The sequence below is a fragment of the Oncorhynchus mykiss genome, chromosome 4 (genome assembly GCF_013265735.2).
Source record: "Oncorhynchus mykiss isolate Arlee chromosome 4, USDA_OmykA_1.1, whole genome shotgun sequence".
Classification (NCBI taxonomy): domain Eukaryota; kingdom Metazoa; phylum Chordata; class Actinopteri; order Salmoniformes; family Salmonidae; genus Oncorhynchus; species Oncorhynchus mykiss.
In genome coordinates this window covers 29,120,951-29,142,236 of record NC_048568.1, presented here as the reverse complement: position 1 = coordinate 29,142,236, position 21,286 = coordinate 29,120,951, and the positions used below count along the sequence as shown (strand labels likewise).

Sequence of the window (21,286 nt, the reverse complement as noted above, 5' to 3'; positions counted from 1 at the left end):
ATCTCGGACCTGCCTGGTGTGTTCCTTGTTCTTCATGATGCTCTCTGCGCTTTTAACGGACCTCTGAGACTATCACAGTGCAGGTGCATTTATACGGAGACTTGATTACACACAGGTGGATTGTATTTATCATCATTAGTCATTTAGGTCAACATTGGATCATTCAGAGATCCTCACTGAACTTCTGGAGAGAGTTTGCCGCACTGAAAGTAAAGGGGCTGAATAATTTTGCACGCCCAATTTTTCAGTTTTTGATTTGTTAAAAAAGTTTGAAATATCCAATAAATGTCGTTCCACTTCATGATTGTGTCCCACTTGTTGTTGATTCTTCACAAAAAAATACAGTTTTATATCTTTATGTTTGAAGCCTGAAATGTGGCAAAAGGTCGCAAAGTTCAAGGGGGCCAAATACTTTCGCAAGGCACTGTATATACAGTACCAGTCAACAGTTTTGACACACCTACTCATTCAAGGGTTTTTCTTTATTTTTTACTATTTTCTACATTGTAGAATTATAGTGAAGACATCAAAACTATGAAACAACACATATGGAATCATGTAGTAACCAAAAAAGTGTTAGACAAATCAAAATATATTTGAGATTCTTCAAATTGCCACCCTCTGCCTTGACAGCTCTACACACTCTTGGCATTCTCTCAACCAGCTTCACCTGGAATGCTTTTCCAACAGTCTTGAAGGAGTTCCCACATATGCTGAGCACTTGTTGGCTGCTTTTCCTTCACTCTGCGGTCCAACTCATCCCAAACCATCTCAATCAGGTTGAGGTCAGGTGATTGTGGAAAATAAAGAATAACTCTGGAATGAGTAGCTGTGTCCAAACTTTTGACATGTAGTGTATATACAGTGCATTTGGAAAGTAGTCAGACCCCTTGACTTTTCCACATTTTATTTTTTTGCAAATGTATTAAAAATAAAAAGTATTCAGACCATTTACTCAGTACTTTGTTGAATCACCTTCGGCAGCGATTACAGCCTCGAGGCTTCTTGGGTAAGACGCTACAAGCTTGGCACACCTGTATTTGGGTAATTTCTCCCATTCTTCTCTACAGCTATTTTCAGGTCTCTCCAGAGATGTTCGATCGGGTTCAAGTCCGGGCTCTGGCTGGGCCACAAGTACATTCAGAGACTTCCTGCGTTGTCTTGGATGTGTGCTTAGGGGTTTTGTCCTGTTGGAAGGTGAACCTTTACCCCAGCCTGAGGTCCTGTGTTCTCTGTAGCATGTTTTCATCAAGAATCTCTCTGTACTTTGCTCCGTTCATCTTTCCCTCAATCCTGACTAGTCTCCCAGTCCCTGCCACTGAAAAACATCCCCACATCATGATGCTGCCACCACCATGCTTCACAGTAGGGATGGTGCCAGGTTTTCTACAGTGCTGACGCTTGGCATTCAGGCCAAATAGTTCAATCTTGGTTTCATCAGACAAGAGAATCTTGCTTCTCATGGTCTTGAGAGTCCATTAGGTGCTTTTTTGGCAAACTCCAAGTGGGCTGTTATGTGCCTTTTACTGAGGAGTGGCTTCCGCCTGGCATCTCTACCATAAAGGCCTGATTGGTGGAGTGCTGCATACATGGTTGTCCTTCTGGAAGGTTCTCCCATCTCCACAAAGGAACTCTAGAGCTCTGTCAGAGTGACCATCGGGTTCTTGGTCACCTCCCTGACCAAGGCCCTTCTCCCCCAATTTCTCAGTTTGGCCGGGCAGCCAGCTCTAGGAAGAGTCTTGGTGGTTCCAAACTTCTTCTATTTAAGAATGATGGAGGCCACTGTGTTCTTGGGGACTTCAATGCTGCAGACATGTTTTGGTACCCTTCCCCAGATCTGTGCCTCGACACAATCCTGTCTTGGAGCTCTACGGACAATTCCTTGAACCTCATGGCTTGGTTTTCACTCTGACATGCCCTGTCAACTGTGGGACCTTATATAGACAGGTGTGTGCCTTTCCAAATCATGTCCAATCAATTGAATTTACCACAGGTGGTCTCCAATCAAGTTGTAGAAACATCTCAAGGATGATCAATGGAAACAAGATGGACCTGAGATCAATTTCCAGTGTCATAGCAAAGGGTCTGAATACTTAAATAAGGTTTTTTTGCTTTGTCATTTTTTATTTCATCCATTTTAGAATAAGGCTGTAACGTAACAAAATGTGGAAAAAGGGAAGGGGGCCTGAATACTTTCCAAATGCACTGTATATGTATATTAATATATATCTCCATGTCAAAATGAATGTTAAATTTAAAAAAATTAATAAAAATGATTGTCCTCTTTATGCCATTTGACACATACAATACATTAAGTGGTTATTTCTGAATCTAACACGGTGTCATACAAGACAGGCCAGCGAAAGAACACTGGTCTACACATCCACACTCCCTATACACACTTCTGTCGGTGTGAAAGAATTAAAATCAGTCTCTGGTTTAGCCTTTTGTATATTTTTTTAGTTGAGAAAAATTCGTAGATATCCCTTGATAAAACAAAACTATGTGTGAAGGACAAGCTGCAGTGTTTAGGACTACCTGACGTTGGGCTTAGTTTTCTCCGAACAGCGCTCATCCAACGTTTTGTCCTTTTTCAGTTTACATTCATATCAAAACAGAGACATCTATCACTTGGGTTATGATAGCCTACCACATTATGTCTACCACATTATGCCTACCACATATAAAGTGCTCAGGACATTACTTCAACTCTTGTGTAGCATACAGCATCATTTACATATTTTGTGCTGACATAAAATGTATAACTAATACATCCGTATTTTCCCCCTCCATATTCTGGTCCTGTTATTGATACCTGGTACCATTAAAAATACAAAATAAAACTATTACAAGAGTTTGAACAGAAAACATGATTTAAGCCGTCATGACAACCGAAAGAACAGACGTGATAAAGATTGTGTGTATGTGTATCAGTGTCTTTGTGTATGTGTACAGTGACTATTGATATCTGCAAACATTGCTTCCATTTAAAACAGATTAAAAAGATGGATGGAGGATTATAAAAAGCGGATCCGGGTGTAGTAGAGTGGTGGAGAAATGGAACGGTGAAGGTGGGATGTGTCTCTCAATGTTTTGGATGTCCCACCCACGTTCAAACAGCATTCGCTCATCTTACTGTCAATCACCGGTCTGCACCAATGGCTCCACAGCACAGGGGAGTTGGAGGGGGGACTGACTGTGTGTGGGTGTGGTTCATTGCTGAGGGAGATTTAGAGGGATAGAGGATATGAGTTATGACAATATTGCAGGGTGAGGAAATGAAACGGGGGATCTAGGGGGTGTGTGTAGTGGGGTGTGTGAGTGTTTCTGGGTCTCTGCGACAGTTGTTTGAGGGAGCATTCGGTGCCTGTGTGGGTGTTTGTGTGTGTCTTAGGTGTTGGTGGGGGTGTTCAGACCACTGTGGCTGGTCTGGGCAGAGTGTGTGTGTGTGTGTCTGTGTGTGTGTCTCAGTTGGTGGGAGTGGTTAAACCACTGTGGCTGGTCTGGGCAGTGTATATGTGTGTGTGTCTCAGTTGGTGGGAGTGGTTAAACCACTGTGGCTGGTCTGCGGTCCATCTCCTCCTCCAGCTTCACCATCTGCTGGATGTCTTTGGCCTAGAGGGAACCAACAACCACACTGTTACACAAACGGTACACACACCTCCCTACACAAGAATCCACACACACCTCCCTACGCAAGAATCCCCACACACCTCCCTACGCAAGAATCCACACACACCTCCCTACGCAAGAATGCACACACACCTCCCTATGCAAGAATCCACACACACCTCCCTACGCAAGAATCCACACACACCTCCCTACGCAAGAATCCACACACACCTCCCTACGCAAGAATCCACACACACCTCCTTACGCAAGAATCCACACACACCTCCTTACGCAAGACTCCACACACACCTCCCTACGCAAGAATCCACACACACCTCCCTACGCAAGAATCCACACACACCTCCTTACGCAAGAATCCACACACACCTCCTTACGCAAGAATCCACACACACCCCCCTACGCAAGAATCCACACACACCTCCCTACGCAAGAATCCACACACACCTCCTTAAGCAAGAATCCACACACACCTCCCTACGCAAGAATCCACACACACCTCCCTACGCAAGAATCCACACACACCTCCCTACGCAAGAATCCACACACACCTCCCTACGCAAGAATCCACACACACCTCCTTAAGCAAGAATCCACACACACCTCCCTACGCAAGAATCCACACACACCTCCTTACGCAAGAATCCACACACACCTCCCTACGCAAGAATCCACACACACCTCCCTACGCAAGAATCCACACACACCTCCTTAAGCAAGAATCCACACACACCTCCCTACGCAAGAATCCACACACACTTCCACCAGAGGCATAATTCTACTGCATCAGTACAGCCATTTATTGATTTAAACTACAGTAACAGTACAACTACCTAAACTATGCCAGCCCAAACTAACTCCTCCGTCCTGTCCCAGTGTTGCAGCATACTGTCACATCCAGGTGTCAGGAAGACTCTCAGTGAAACAGCAGTAGAGGGTCTCCTGGGCCCCTGTAATACTCCCATGACTCATCATAATGATCGATGACTCATGTAGACAGGACTGACTGCTGACACCCTGAGTGCTGTATATTAAAAGGTTTCCATGTTGTTTCATAACAAAGTCTTGGATGGAAGCGCCTACCTTGACACTGTTTACTGGCATGATGTGATTTCAAAAGCTGTGGTGCAAAAACAAGCAAATCAAAGGGATGAGAAAGAACATACTGGCTGTGAAAAATGATGACAAACAATACAGCTATGGTTTGTGTGGTAATCTGATCCTTGATCCGCGGTTAGCTACCTGCTCATTGAACTTGTCCAGTTTCTCTAGCTGTTCTTTCTGAGACTTCTCCAGCGTCTCCATCTCCTTCTGGTGCTTCATAGCCAACTAGCGATGGAGCAAGGGATAGAGGACAAAGATGGAGGGAGGAGAAATATGGAGGAGAAAGATGGAGGGAGGAGAATATGGAGGAGAAAGATGGAGGGAGGAGAATATGGAGGGAGGAGAATATGGAGGAGAAAGACAGAGAGAGGACAAAGATGGAGGGAGGAGAAAGAGTCATTTAAAGAGTCAGCTAAGCAAACCATTTCAAGGCTAAGGCGCTAGTTGATTCACCTCAACAGCATCACAGCACTAGAATTAGTAGAAGATAGAACACAAACCCTTTTCCTTTCTTCCAGGAACTTTTTGGTGTTGCTGCTGTTCAACTCTCTAACTCTCCTGTGAAGAGAACGAGAAGGAAGAGAGTAAGGGGTGTTCATAGGGGACCTAAATACTGTAGTCTACACCGAGTACACCAAACATTAACAACACCTTTCTTGTAATTGAGGTACACCCCCCCCATTCTGCCCTCAGAACAGCCTCAATTTGTCGGGGCATGGACTCTACAAGGTGTCGAAAGCGTTCCACAGGGATGCTGGCCCATGTTGACACCAATGCTTCCCACAGTTGTGACAAGTTGGATGGATGTTCTTTGGGTGGTGGACCACTCTTAATTCACTGGGAACTATGTAACGTGAAAAACTCCGGTGTGCCTGGCACTTAAATATTTTGTCTTGCCCATTCATCCTCTGAATAGCACACATACACAATCCATGTCTAAATTCTCTCAAGGCTTAAAAATCCTTCTGTAACCTGTCTCCTCCCCTTCATCTACACGAATTGAAGTGGATTTAACAAGTGACATCAATAAGGGATCATAGCTTTCTCCTGGACTCACCTGGTCAGTCTATGTCATGGAAAGTGTTCATAATATTTTGTATACACAGGGTATATACATCCTGACATAACCCATGTTCTCCATGCAGTCAAAGCCAGTTGGTGATTAGCGAGTGGGGCAGTGTGACCCACCTCTCCCTCTCTGCCTTGTTTTTGATGGTCTTGTCCTGGCTGATGGCCTTGCTGTTCTCCATGGAGGTCTTGGCCTGGTTGGCCCGCATCTCCTTGCTCTGCCTGAGGGGAGGGGACAAAAAACAGCCTGGTAAGAAACCTCATCAAGTCACACAGGACAAACCCACAGCTCACAGTAGCCAAGATGGTTAGACTGTATCTGTTGTCCTAGGGACCTCATTCAGAGACATCAGAACTATAGTACACATCATGTCCCAAGGAATAACTCTGGATTTTCAGTTTGAGTTGTATGGTCAGCTGTTTTGTCAGTTCCTCTTTAAGTTTGAGCTGTAGGGTCTACTCCATGGCTCTCCAACCCTACTCCATGGCTCTCCAACCCTACTCCATGGCTCTCCAACCCTACTCCATGGCTCTCCAACCCTCCTCCATGGCTCTCCAACCCTACTCCATGGCTCTCCAACCCTACTCCATGGCTCTCCAACCCTCCTCCATGGCTCTCCAACCCTCCTCCATGGCTCTCCAACCCTCCTCCATGGCTCTCCAACCCTACTCCATGGCTCTCCAACCCTACTCCATGGCTCTCCAACCCTACTCCATGGCTCTCCAACCCTACTCCATGGCTCTCCAACCCTACTCCATGGCTCTCCAACCCTACTCCATGGCTCTCCAACCCTACTCCATGGCTCTCCAACCCTACTCCATGGCTCTCCAACCCTACTCCATGGCTCTCCAACCCTGCTTCTGGCTCTCCAACCCTACTCCATGGCTCTCCAACCCTACTCCATGGCTCTCCAACCCTGCTCCATGGCTCTCCAACCCTACTCCATGGCTCTCCAACCCTCCTCCATGGCTCTCCAACCCTACTCCATGGCTCTCCAACCCTACTCCATGGCTCTCCAACCCTGCTCCATGGCTCTCCAACCCTACTCCATGGCTCTCCAACCCTGCTCCATGGCTCTCCAACCCTACTCCATGGCTCTCCAACCCTACTCCATGGCTCTCCAACCCTACTCCATGGCTCTCCAACCCTCCTCCATGGCTCTCCAACCCTCCTCCATGGCTCTCCAACCCTACTCCATGGCTCTCCAACCCTACTCCATGGCTCTCCAACCCTACTCCATGGCTCTCCAACCCTACTCCATGGCTCTCCAACCCTACTCCATGGCTCTCCAACCCTACTCCATGGCTCTCCAACCCTACTCCATGGCTCTCCAACCCTACTCCATGGCTCTCCAACCCTACTCCATGGCTCTCCAACCCTGCTTCTGGCTCTCCAACCCTCCTGTAGCTTTTCTGGAGAGCTACCCTCCTGTAGTTTTTCTGGAGAGCTACCCTCCTGTAGCTTTTCTGGAGAGCTACTCTCCTGTAGCTTTTCTGGAGCGCTACCCTCCAGCTTGGCCCAACCTAGGTGAAAACGTAAAGGAGGGTATCTCTCCAGGAACAGGGTTAGAGAGCCCTGACCTAATGTATGTGTGTGCATCTCTCTCTCACCGTTCGTGAATCAATTTGAGCGAAAGAGTCTGTTGTTCCTGGACTCCACTCAGTAGTTTCTTGAGCTGTTCACACTGCTGGACCACGTGGATGTCCTTCATATCCTGCTCTACACTGCTGTGGGAGTTGATCATCTCTGACCACTCCTTAGTGTGCTGGGCTGTAATGTCCTTCACCTGTAGGGCACAGGATACACAATATTACACTACACTAAACTGTATATCATCTCAGACCACTCATTAGTGTGCTGAGATTTGTTGTTCTTCACCTGAAGGGCACAGCATACACACGACACACTTAAACATCAAACACTATATCATCACTAACCACTCCTTAATGTGCTGAACTGCTGTAATGTTATTCAACTGCAGGAGTCCCCGTTTCTACTCTTAGAATTCAGTTCGACAAAGACAATCTCTCCTTCTGATGACAGAGGGGCGGTGACTGTGAACTGAAGGTTACCTTAGCTTTGTGGTCAGTGTTCAGTTTCTCCACTTTACTCTCAGTCTCCTTCTTCAGCTCCAGACAGTTGTTTTCTCTGTGGGGCGACAGAAAGGTACTTCTTAGCTAGGTGGAGACAGGAACGAACATTCATTTCATACACCCAATGGCTGTGTCCAGATGCCAGGTATACGATAATACATGTTCATGTTGAATGTTTATTTCAACATGTCATAATTGATTGATTGACTAATTGCTTGAATGAATGATCTACATGTCCTGATATTTACCCTCGTTTCTTGATGGCCTTCTCCAGCAATTTGTCCTGTGTCAGCTTCTCCTTGTCGTGCTGAGAAATCATCTTGTCCACCTGGGTGCAGTGGCACTTCTGCATGATGGTGCGGTCCTGAAACAGAACACAGCATATTACTGAGGATACCAAGCCACAACTGCTTTACAGTGAGATACTATTGCAGAGATAGAGACAGCTTAAGATAGCTTGGTCTAACCTTTCCTAAACAAGTCATTTACCATTACAGCCAGACCATATAGCTGAGAACTTACACTAACAAAACATTAGTGGAAATGGTTAAACCCCAGGCTAGTGGACACATCTGGCTGACTGTCATAACTGTTATGCAACAGGAAAAGAGAGCAGGAGGTTACTATGGTCAACCCTACAAGAGATCCTCTCTTTAGTATACAAACAGGTTGTTACGTCAGAAGGGATTTCATAAGGACATGGTGTTAGTGACTGAAGTCTAGCTACTGTGAGTGTGTGTGTCCATGTGCTTGCGTGTATGCATGTGTGTGTGTGTGGGGGTGGGGGGGTAATCTTAGCAAGTCTAATTTATGTCTGTCCACTCTCTGGTGAGATCAAAGACAAACACCTTAGGTTACAGGATGCACACAAGAGTGTGTGTGTGTGTGTGTTTGTGTGTGTGTGGGCGGGGCTCAGACAACACTGAATGATGAAAGGAGAGACCTCTATCCCTCTTTCTCGCGATCAGTGTGTGGACATCAGGATGAATGATCTGTACTGTGTCAGCTCTGGGACCTGTACGAGCAGTCCAAAACATCAACCTACCTTTGCGTGCTTCTTCTTTAAAAAGTTCAGCTCTTTCTGCTGCTTTTTAATCAGTTTAAGGTACGTCTGGCGAGAGGAAAGACAGATTACTGAAAACAGATGTAATTCACTAAGGACAGCAAGCTCAAAGACACTAGACAAAGCCTGTTTGAGGAATGTCAGTGCTGCACCAACCCTCTGTTTGTGCTACAGGAAACATCTGACTGATGTTAAATATTATTGATACTGATAAATAAACAAATTATATAAAAACATGATCATGTTTTATGATGTTGGTGAATACATTTACCAGATAAAAAAGCTATAATAGGGAATAGGGGAACTGTTAAGGTTCTGGTTAGGAGTAAACTAGATGGTAGGGGTCAGATATCAGGGGTTAGCAGTATCAGCAGGATATAGGTGGTAGGGGTCAGATATCAGGGGTCAGCAGGATATAGATGGTAGGGGTCAGATATCAGGGGTCAGCTGTATCAGCAGGATATAGATGGTAGGGGTCAGATATCAGGGATCAGCTGTATCAGCAGGATATAGGTGGTAGGGGTCAGATATCAGGGGTCAGCTGTATCAGCAGGATATAGGTGGTAGGGGTCAGATATCAGGGGTCAGCTGTATCAGCAGGATATAGGTGGTAGGGGTCAGATATCAGGGGTTAGCAGTATCAGCAGGATATAGGTGGTAGGGGTCAGATATCAGGGGTCAGCAGTATATAGATGGTAGGGGTCAGGTTTTAGGGGTCATTGGTATCAGCAGGATATAGGTGGTAGGGGTCAGATATTAGGGGTCAGTAGTATCAGCAGGATATAGGTGATAGGGTTCAGATATTAGGGGTCAGTAGTATCAGCAGGATATAGGTGGTAGGGGTCAGATATCAGGGGTCAGCAGTATCAGCAGGATATAGGTGGTAGGGGTCAGATATTAGGGGTCAGTGGTATCAGCAGGATATAGGTGGTAGGGGTCAGATATTAGGGGTCAGTAGTATCAGCAGGATATAGGTGGTAGGGTTCAGATATCAGGGATCAGCTGTATCAGCAGGATAGGTGGTAGGGGTCAGATATCAGGGGTCAGCTGTATCAGCAGGATATAGGTGGTAGGGGTCAGATATTAGGGGCCAGTAGTAACAATCAGGGTAACGGTAACCTATGCCTCACCTTCATCTGTTTCAAGTCATCAATATTCACATGAGGCACCAGTGCATTTATATCTACAAAGACAGAAATGGAAAAACAGCTCAATTGTGTCAATGTGAGTGAGGTGTGTGATGTACTGTAGAGGTCTAGACCAGCTCCGAACTGGTCTGTGTGTGTTAGTGTGTGTGTGTGTGTGTGTGTGTCGTACCCTTCTTGGTGTCAGTGGTGTTGTTCTGGGCAGAAGTAGAAGACTGAGTCGGGTCTGAGCTGGTCTGTGGCGTCAAGTTGGTCTTCACGTTGGCGTTTACCTTCCCTTTCTTGTCGTTCTTCGAACTCTCATTTGGCACATCTGCTATGTCGCTCTGGAGAGAGGGAGAGAAAAGAGAGAGACAGAGAAAGAGACAGGAGGGTGTTTCAGGTCTATGGACAGAAATCTTTCTCACGCACTTTTCAATCATTACTGCATTTCCATATAGATGGAGGGACAGTGATATTTTGTATTTTCTCCTACCCATCCCAAATCACATTTTATTACTCAGGGACAAAAACATGTGTATTTAGAGCCTAAAACAGTTCTTAAGCTGTCACCATAGGAGAACTCTTTGAAGAACCCAAAATGGTTCTACCTAGAACCAAAAAGGGGACAGCCCTTTTTCTAAGAGTGTAGATAGCTACTAAGACTACTAAACCAGTAGCCAAAGCAACTCATCTTCAACCTTATCCTATACTGTGATGAGAACAACACAACCACACACACACTACATATCCTCACACCCATAAAACACACACCCACAAAACACACACACACTACATACGCTGCTGCTACTCTGTTTATTATCTACCCTGATTGCCTAGTCACCTTTACCCCTACCTACATGGACATACAGTGCTGTGAAAAAGTATTTGCCCCTACCTGATTTCTTATTTTCTTGCACATTTGTCACACTTAAATGTTTCAGATCATCAAACAAATTTTACTATTACACAAAGATAACCCAAGTAAACACAAAATGCAGTTTTCAAGTGACAATTATATTTATTAAGGGAAAAAAGCTATCCAAACCTTCATGGCCCTATGTGACAAAGTAATTGCCCTGATTACTGCCAGGCCTGATTACTGCCAGGCCTGATTACTGCCAGGCCTGATTACTGTCAGGCCTGTTGAATCAAGAAATCACTCGTCTCAATTTTGGCAAAAAACATCTTGCTGATCCCCAAGACTTTAGGGGAAATATTCTGTGGATTGATGAGACAAAAGTTGAACTTTTGGAAGGTGTGCGTCACGTTATATCTGGCGTAAAAGTAACACAGCGTTTCAGAAACAGAACATCATACCAACAGTCCAATATGGTGCTGGTAGTGTGATGGTCTGGGGCTGCTTTACTGCTTCAGGACCTGGACCACTTGCTGTGATTGATGGAACCATGAATTATGCTCTTTAACAAAAATTCCTGAAGGAGAATGTCCGGCCATCAGTTTGTGACCTCAAGCTGAAGCGCATTTGGGTTCTGCAGCAGGACAATGATCCAAAACACACCAGCAAGTCCACCTCTGAATGGCTTAAAAAAACTAAATGAAGGTTTTGGAGTGGCCTAGTCAAAGTCCGGACTTGAATCTGATTGAGATGCTATGGCGTGACCTTAAGGCGGTTCATGCTCGAAAACCCTCCAATGTGGCTGAATTAAAACAATTCTGCAAAGAAGAGTGGGACAAAATTCCTCCACAGCGACGTGAAAGACTCAATACCAGTTATCACAAACGCTTGATTGCAGTTGTTGCTGCTGAGGGTGGCACAACCAGTTTTTAGGTTTAGGGGGCAATTACGTTTTCACATAGGGCCATGAAGGTTCGGATAGCTTTTTTCCCTTAATAAATAAAATCATCACTGAAAAACAGCATTTTGTGTTTACTTGGGTTATCTTTCTGCAATATTTAAATTTGTTTGATCTGAAACATTAAAGTGTGACAAATGTGCAAAACAATAAGAAATCAGGAAGGGGGCAAATACTTTTTCACAGCACTGTATTACCTCAACTACCTCATACCCCTGCACATTGACTCAGTACAGGTACTCTTCATATAGCCTCATTATTGTCATTTTATTGTGTTACTATTTCCTTTCATTGAACTATATTTGAAAAATAAAGGTTTAACTCTGCATTGTGGGAAAGGGCTGGTAAGTAAGCATTTCACAGTAAAGTCTACACCTGCTGTATTCGGCGAATGTGACAAATAACATTTTATTTGATTGATTTGATATACAGTCAGTTGCCAGTTTATTAGGTACACCCATCTAGTACAGGGTCGGACCCCCAGCAGAGGTGTAAAGTACTTAAGGAAAAATCATTTAAAATACTACTTAAGTTGTTTTTTGGGGTGTCTGTACTTGACAATTTACATTTTTAAAATTTTTACTTTACTACATTCCTAAAGAAAATGTACTTTTTACAATTTTTTCTCTGACACCCCAAAGTACTCGTTATATTTGGAATACTTTGCAGGACAGAAAAATTGTTAAATTCACACTTATCAAGAGAACATCACTGGTCATCCCTACTACCTCTGATCTAGTGGACTCACTAAACACAAATGCTTTGTTTGTAAATTATGTCTGAGTGTTGGAGTGTGCCGTAAATGTAGAAAACAAGAAAAGTGGAGTCTGGTTTGCTTGAAAAAGTATTTTAATTTTAATTATTTGTACTTTTAGTTTTGATACTTAAGTATATTTAAAACCAAATACTTTTAGACTTTTACTCGATTAGTATTTTACTGGGTGACTTCCATTTTTACTTGAGTCATTTTTTAGTAAGGTATCTTTACTTTTACTCAAGTATGACAATTGGGTACTTTTTCCACCACTGTCCCCCAGTAGCCATGAAGGCATGCACCTGGTCAGCAACAATGTTCAAATAAGCTGTGGTGTTCAACGGTTGCTTGGTATTAAGGGACCTAACGTGTGCCAGGAAAGCATTCCCCACACCATTACACTACCGCCACTAGACTGTACCGTTGACACCAAGCAGGAAGGGGCCATGGACTCCTGCTGCTAACACCAAATCCTGACTCTGCCATCAGCATGACACAACAGCAACGGGGATTCGTCGGACCAGGCAATGTTTTCCACTCCTCAATTGTCCAGTGTTGGTGATCACGTGCCCACTGGAGCCGTTTCTTATTGTTTTTAGCTGATAGGAGTGGAACCTGGTGTGGTCGTCTGCTGTAATAGCCCATCCGACGAGTTGTGCGTTCCGAGAAGCTGTTCTGCACACGACTGTTGTACAGTGCCGTTATTTGCCTGTTTGTTAGCTTGCACGATTCTTGCCATTTTCTTTCGACCTCTCTCATCAACAAGCTATTTTTGCCCACAGGACCGCCGCTGACTGGATGTTGAAAAGCTCAGCAGGCCGGCCGCCTCTGAGATACTGGAGCCGGCGCACCTGGCACCAACGATCATACCACGCTCAAAGTCGCTTAGGTCACCGTTTTGCCCATTCTAATATTCAATTGAACAGTAACTGAATGCCTCGATGCCTGGCTGCCTGCTTCATATAGCAAGCCACGGCCACGTGACTCAGCAAATAATATTCCTACCTAATAAACTGAGTACTGTATACACTACCGGTCAAAAGTTTTAGAACACCTACTCATTAAAGGGTTTTTATTTATTTTTACTATTTTCTACATTGTAGAATAATAGTGAAGACATCAAAACTTTGAACTAACACATATGGAATCATGTAGTAACCAAAAAAAGTGTATTTGAGATTCTTCAAAGTAGCCACCCTTTGACTTGATGACAGCTTTGCACACTCTTGGCATTCTCTCAACCAGCTTCATGAGGTAATCACCTGGAATGCATTTCAGTTAACTGGTGTGCCTTCTTAAAAGTTAATTTGTGGAATTTCTTTCCTTCTTAATGTGTTTGAGCCAATCAGTTGTGTTGTGACAAGGTAGGGGGCGTATACAGAAGATAGCCCTATTTGCTAAAAGACAAAGTCCATATTATGGCAAGAACAGCTCAAATAAGCAAAGAGAAACAACAGTCCATCATTACTTTAAGACATGAAGGTCAGTCAATACGGAACATTTCGAGAACTTTTAAATTTTCTTCAAGTGCAGCCGCAAAAAGCAATATGATGAAATTGGCTTTCATGAGGACCCAGAGTTACCTCAGCTGCAGTGTCACGCTCGTCGAAATGACAGGACCAAGGTGCGGCGTGGTGAGCGTAAATGTTACTTTATTTTGCAATGTTGCCAACAAAAAAATAAACAACAAAACAAATGTGAAGCTCCGTAAGGCTACACATGCATTAACGAAGACAACTACCCACAACCAGTAATAAATTCATGAACTTCTTTGAGGAAAAGATCATGATCATTAGAAAGCAAATTACGGACTCCTCTTTAAATCTGCGTATTCCTCCAAAGCTCAGTTGTCCTGAGTCTGCACAACTCTGCCAGGACCTAGGATCAAGAGAGACACTCAAGTGTTTTAGTACTATATCTCTTGACACAATGATGAAAATAATCATGGCCTCTAAACCTTCAAGATGCATACCGGACCCTATTCCAACTAAACTACTGAAAGAGCTGCTTCCTGTGCTTGGTCCTGCTATGTTGAACATAATAAATGGCTCTCTATCCACTGGATGTGTACCAAACTCACTAAAAGTCGCAGTAATAAAGCCTCTCTTTAAAAAGCCAAACCTTGACCCAGAAAATATAAAAAACTATCGGCCTATTCCATTCCTCTCAAAAATGTTAGAAAAAGCTGTTGCGCAGACACTCACTGCCTTCCTGAAGACAAACAAGGTTTACGAAATGCTTCAGTCAGGTTTTAGAACACATCGTAGCACTGAGACTGCACTTGTGAAGGTGGTAAATGACCTTTTAATGGCATCAGACCGAGGCTCTGCATCTGTCCTCGTGCTCCTAGACCTCAGTGCTGCTTTTGATACCATCGATCACCACATTCTTTTGGAGAGATTGGAAACCCAAATTGGTCTACACGGACAAGTTCTTCCCTGGTTTAGCTCTTATCTGTCGGAAATATATCAGTTTGTCTTTGTGAATGGTTTGTCGTCTGACAAATCAACTGTAAACTTTGGTGTTCCTCAAGGTTCAGTTTTAGGACCACTGTTGTTTTCACTATATATTTTACCTCTTGGTGATGTCATTCGAAAACATTATGTTAACTTTCACTGCTATGCGGTTGACACACAGCTGTACATTTCAATGAAACATGGTGAAGCCCCAAAATTGCCCTCGCTTAGAAGCCTGTGTTTCAAACATAAGGAAGTGGATGGCTGCAAACTTTCTACTTTTAAACTCGGACAAAACAGAGATGCTTGTTCTAGGTCCCAAGAAACAAAGAGAACTTCTGTTGAATCTGACAATTAATCTTGATGGTTGTACAGTCGTCTCAAATAAAACTGTGAAGGACCTTGGCATTACTCTGGACCCTGATCTCTCTTTTGACGAACATATCAAGACTGTTTCAAGGACAGCTTTTTTCCATCTACGCAACATTGCAAAAATCTGAAACTTTCTGTCCAAAAATTATGCAGAGAAATTAATCCATGCTTTTGTCACTTCTAGGTTAGACTACTGCAATGCTCTACTTTCTGGCTACCCGGATAAAGCACTAAATAAACTTCAGTTAGTGCTAAATACGGCTGCTAGAATCCTGACTAGAACCAAATAATTTGATCATATTACTCCAGTGCTAGCCTCCCTACACTGGCTTCCTGTTAAGGCAAGGGTTGATTTCAAGGTTTTACTGCTAACCTGAAAATAAAAGAGAGCCGCACACTCTTGGAGCTCAGATGCAAAAATGTAATACCAACGTTTCGACAGCCAAGCTGTCTTCATCAGGGTATAATCACAAACACTGCGGGATGACTCGTTTATATAGTGTCAAAAGACACAGGTGTCTGTAATCATGGCCAAGAGTGGCCTAATATCATTGGTTAATAATCAAATATTAAAATGTCATACAAAGAACAGCATTCAAACAACAAATGGATAGCATACGATTACAGATTAATTTGACTACACAAGTTTACAAACAACCACAATGGCAAAGTCACAATAATCACAAGAATGGCTTCAGATCAAAGTCTACGTTGAGACCGAAGGGAGCAAGGGTCTTTAAATTAAAGATCCAGGCAGCCTCTCGTTTTAACAATAAATTATCAAGGTCACCCCCTCTCCTAGGGAGGGTGACATGTTCGATGCCAATATAACACAGAGACGAAATTGAGTGGCCTGCCTCCAAGAAGTGGGCCGCAACTGGATAAGTAAAGTTTTTACACCTAATGGTGCTACGATGCTCTGAGATACGTACTTTTAATTCGCGCTTTGTTTTACCTACATCATTTTTACCACAAGGACAAGTTATAAGATAAATAACTGCCTTAGTGGAGCACGTAATAACACCTTTTATTGGGATAGATTTACTGCTAACCTACAAAGCATTACATGGGCTTGCTCCTACCTATCTTTCTGATTTGGTCCTGCCGTACATACCTACACGTACGCTCCGGTCACAAGACGCAGGCCTCCTAATTGTCCCTAGAATTTCTAAGCAAACAGCTGGAGGCAGGGCTTTCTCCTATAGAGCTCCATTTTTATGGAATGGTCTGCCTACCCATGTGAGAGACGCAGACTCGGTCTCAACCTTTAAGTCTTTACTGAAGACTCATCTATTCAGTGGGTTCTATGATTGAGTGTAGTCTGGCCCAGGAGTGTGAAGGTGAACGGAAAGGCTCTGGAGCAACAAATCACCCTTGCTGTCTCTGCCTGGCCGGTTCCCCTCTCTCCACTGGGATTCTCTGCCTCTAACCCTATTACAGGGGCTGAGTCACTGGCTTACTGGTGCTCTTTCATGCTGTCCCTAGGAGGGGTGAGTCACTTGAGTGGGTTGAGTCACAGACGTGATCTTCCTGTCTGGGTTGGTGCCCACCCTTGGGTTGTGCCGTGGCGGAGGTCTTTGTGGGCTATACTCGGCCTTGTCTCAGGATGGTAAATTGGTGGTTGAAGATATCCCTCTAGTGGTGTGGGGGCTGTGCTTTGGCAAAGTGGTTGGGGTTATATCCTTCCTGTTTGGCCCTGTCCGGGGGTATCATCAGATTGGGCCACAGTGTCTCCGGACCACTCCTGTCTCAGCCTCCAGTATTTATGCTGCAGTAGTTTATGTGTCGGGGGGCTGGGGTCAGTTTGTTATATCTGGAGTACTTCTCCTGTCTTATCCGGTGTCCTGTGTGAATTTAAGTATGCTCTCTCTAATTCACTCTTTCTCTCTTTCTTTCTCTCTCCCGAAGGACCTGAGCCCTAGGACCATGCCTCAGGACTACCTGGCATGATGACTCCTTGCTGTCCCCAGTCCACCTGGCCGTGCTGCTGCTCCAGTTTCAACTGTTCTGCCGGCGGCTATGGAACCCTGACCTGTTCACCGGACGTGCTACCTGTCCCAGACCTGCTGTTTTCAACTCTCTAGAGAGCGGTAGAGCAGTAGAGATACTCTGAATGATCGGCTATGAAAAGCCAACTGACATTTACTCCTGAGGTATTGACTTGCTGCACCCTCGACAACTACTGTGATTATTATTATTTGACCCAGCTGGTCATTTATGAACATTTGAACATCTTGGCCATGTTCTGTTCTAATCTCCACCCAGCACAGCCAGAAGAGGACTGGCCACCCCTCATAGCCTGGTTCCTCTCTAGGTTTCTTCCTAGCTTTTGGCCTTTCTCTGGAGTTTTTCCTAGCCACCGTGCTTCTACACCTGCATTGCTTGCTGTTTGGGGTTTTAGGCTGGGTTTCTGTACAGCACTTTGAGATATCGGCTGATGTAAGAAGGGCTATATAAATCAATTTGATTTGAACCACCAAAAGGAAAAAAGGCTGCCTAAGTATGATGATTCCCAATCAGAGACAATGATAGACAGCTGTCCCTGATTGAGAACCATACCCGGCCAAAACATAGAAACAAACAACATAGAATGCCCACCCCAAATCACACCCTGACCTAACCAAATTGAGAAATAAAACAGCTCTCTAAGGTCAGGCCGTGACATGCAGAGGATAAATGCTTCACAGAGTTCAAGTAACAGACACATCTCAACATCAATTGTTCAGAGGAGACTGTGTGAAGCAGGCCTTCATGATCTAATTGCTGCAAAGAAACCACTACTAAAGGACACCAATAATAAGAAGAGATTTGCTTGGGCCAAGAAACATGAGCAATGGACATTAGACAGGTGGAAATTTGTCCTTTGGTCTGGAGTCCAAATTGGAGATTTTTGGTTCCAACCGCCGTGTCTTTGTGAGATGCGGTGTGGTGGAACGAATGATCTCCTCGTTTGTATTTCCCACCATAAAGCATGGAGGAGGAGGTGTTATGGTGTAGGGGTGCTTTGCTAGTGACACTGTCTGTGATTTATTTAGAATTCAAGGCACACTTAACCAGCATGGCAACCACAGCATTCTGCAGCGATACATCATTCTATCTGGTTTAGGCTTAGTGGGGCTCTAATTTTTTTTTCAACAGGACAATGACCCAAAACACACCTCCAGGCTGTGTAAGGGCTATTTGACCAAGAAGGAGAATGATGGAGTGCTACATCAGATGACCTGGCCTCCACAATCCCCTGACCTCAACCAAATTGAGATGGTTTGGGATGAGTCGGGCCACAAAGTGAAGGAAAAGCAGCCAACAAGTGCTGAGCATTTGTGGGAACTCCTGGAAAACCATTCCAGGAGAAGTTGGTTGAGAGAATGCCAATAGTGTGCAAAGTTCTCATGAAAGGCAAAGGGTGGCTACTTTGAAGAACCTCAAATACAAAATATATGTAATTTTGTTTAACACTACATGATTACTACATGATTCCATATGTGTTATTTCATAGTTTTGATGTCTTCACTATTATTCTAAAATGTAGAAAATAGTACAAATAAAGAAAAACCCTTGAATGAGTCGGTGTTGTAAAACTTTGGACCGGTAGTGTATGTGCTGTAGCCAACTCCAACAGACAATAGACCAGTTGGCTATAACACATACAGTATGTTACATGTACCGTTTCAATCCCCAGAGCTCTCATCTGGTCCGCTCTCTTCTCTGCTATGGACAGGAACTTCTTGGGGTCTGACAGGGCGTCCACGATGGCTAGAGAGAAGACAGGAGATTCATCAGTACACTGAACTGGACGGGAATGGAGTGTTGGAACTTCAATGTAATGTATTGTCATATTTGATGTACTTGAGGTTCCATCGTTATTTGCAGTCTAAACACAGTCATTATACAGAAAGACAAGCAAAGATGACAACGTTCTACTGCAGTAGCAACATTCTATGGAATGAAATTAAGCAGGTACATATGTAGGATCTTAATTTGAGCCAGTTTCTCACAGTATGAAAATAGCCCTGCAGCAACAGGAAATATGAATTATTATCTAGATTATAATTCATGGACTTTTTTTATATGAGTTGATAAATATTTTATATGGGAAAATCAAGTCTGAAATTTCAAATTTGAAAAATACTTTAAACCTGAAATACACTACAAGTTCTACATTTCCTGCATTGCAATTCTCCTGCAACAGGGTGATCAAATTAAAATCCTACATCTGTATATATTTGAGTAGATAATATGAAAGCCTCCTGCAAAAGACAGAGAATGATGCTCCCATTATTTGGATTAGAAACATTCACACAGCCTTTCAACACTGCTTATGGGTTATCATCATAATGATTGCCTTGGCTTGGCTTAAGGACTAGTCAAATATGTTGTGTATCTCCATGCCTGTGTCTCTCTATAAGTGGCTATTACATTTGCTCTGCTACCATCCTCATTTGCTCTGTGTCATTACTTCTGATGTAGAATACACTGTAGGGCAGCACACCCTGAACGGAGGGACGGAAGGAAGGAGGGACAGTTTGTTATCCTATTCATCCTCTTCGGAACCTGGCCGTGACCCACTCCCCCGAGGGTGTCCCAAGGAGAGTGGGATGTAAACACATTTACAATTCATACATGCGTATTAATACACACGTGTTCATGTGTGAAATAGGACAAATATAAGCACCCACAAAAAATTATAAATATAATAATTAATCTCCCTCTTTCTTCTTCTCTTCTCTACCTCTCCTCCCTTCAAATTCTCCTCTATTCACCTCCTTCTCTTCTCTCCTCTTCTGTCCTCCCTCTCATCTCCTTCCCTCTCCCCAGAGCCTTCTGCATCCACTTCAGTATCTACTATGAATAAATTGAACGGAGATGTAAATTGGACCGTGTGTGTGTGTGTGGTATGAAAGAGAAAGACAAAAGACCAGCTGAGAAAGGGACAACGCAAGCACACGTTCCCAGCTCTTCACACACACACACACACACACACACACACACACACACACACACAGTATAGACTAATAAGGTCTCCACTAGGGTTGCAAAGGGTTGGAAACTTTCCGATGCATTTCCAGAATATTTCCAGAATATTTCCATGGGCAGTTAAGCCCGGGAATTTTGCTAAACATTCATCAAAAAAGTTAGCTTATAACAGTGAACCTTTTTTGTGGGATACGCATAAGGCAATTCTACGTCTTGTGGCATATTTTGGTTAATCTATCCCCATTTCAATGGAATTGCAACCCTTTGCATGCACAGTGCACTCTTCCATCACATGTGCAGCTGATTCTCAAGATCTTGCACACTAATGAGATGCTATTGAGCCCAGACTACTACACTGTCTGAGCCAAGGACTACATGCTTTCTGGTAAGTTTTGATTACAATACTGGGTGAGGTGAATATATTTTAAACAACGTACATTATTTTTTGTTAACTAGTAAATAGTAGCCTACAGCAAAGTGTGTTTAAATCATTTCCAACTTGTTAACAATTTTTGCTAGTTAGTTTTTTTACCATGTGGGTTTTCGCTTGCTTGAGACTGCTAACTGAGGACTGTGTCCATACATGTTTAATTTTAAAACATTTATTTTACAAAGCAATTGTTTAATCTAACTGCTTAACTGTTCATCTGTACATATCATTTTTTTTTTAAACAAATTGTTTTCTAATCTTTAGAGGAAAATGCCACGGGCAATATCTGATCTGTGGAGACATTTCACTGCAGCTAATGTAGAAGGACAAGCTGTGTACATTTGCAAATACTGTGCCAAATCATATGTGAAGAACGCAACAAAGATGCAGAATCATCTGG

The 21,286-nt window shown here is 43.7% G+C and overlaps 1 protein-coding gene across 3 annotated transcripts in view; it reads right to left on the bottom strand.

The window, feature by feature from the left end:
- Window positions 1-2,098: 2,098 nt before the first annotated feature.
- The window catches only part of LOC110522448 (1-phosphatidylinositol 4,5-bisphosphate phosphodiesterase beta-4), a 182,055-nt gene continuing 162,867 nt past the window's right edge, over window positions 2,099-21,286 (bottom strand). For 2 of the 3 annotated variants that reach the window (XM_036976061.1, XM_036976063.1), the window contains 12 exons: window positions 19,147-19,235; window positions 10,277-10,430; window positions 10,090-10,142; window positions 8,942-9,007; window positions 8,145-8,260; window positions 7,876-7,951; window positions 7,414-7,589; window positions 5,923-6,024; window positions 5,235-5,292; window positions 4,873-4,959; window positions 4,714-4,750; window positions 2,099-3,615 (listed from right to left, as the gene is read on the bottom strand). In XM_036976061.1, coding sequence (XP_036831956.1) covers window positions 3,530-3,615; window positions 4,714-4,750; window positions 4,873-4,959; window positions 5,235-5,292; window positions 5,923-6,024; window positions 7,414-7,589; window positions 7,876-7,951; window positions 8,145-8,260; window positions 8,942-9,007; window positions 10,090-10,142; window positions 10,277-10,430; window positions 19,147-19,235 — 1,100 coding nt within the window. In that variant the 3' untranslated portion in view covers window positions 2,099-3,529. The remainder of the gene's footprint in view (window positions 3,616-4,713; window positions 4,751-4,872; window positions 4,960-5,234; window positions 5,293-5,922; window positions 6,025-7,413; window positions 7,590-7,875; window positions 7,952-8,144; window positions 8,261-8,941; window positions 9,008-10,089; window positions 10,143-10,276; window positions 10,431-19,146; window positions 19,236-21,286) is intronic. The other variant, XM_036976062.1, reaches the window with a different exon arrangement.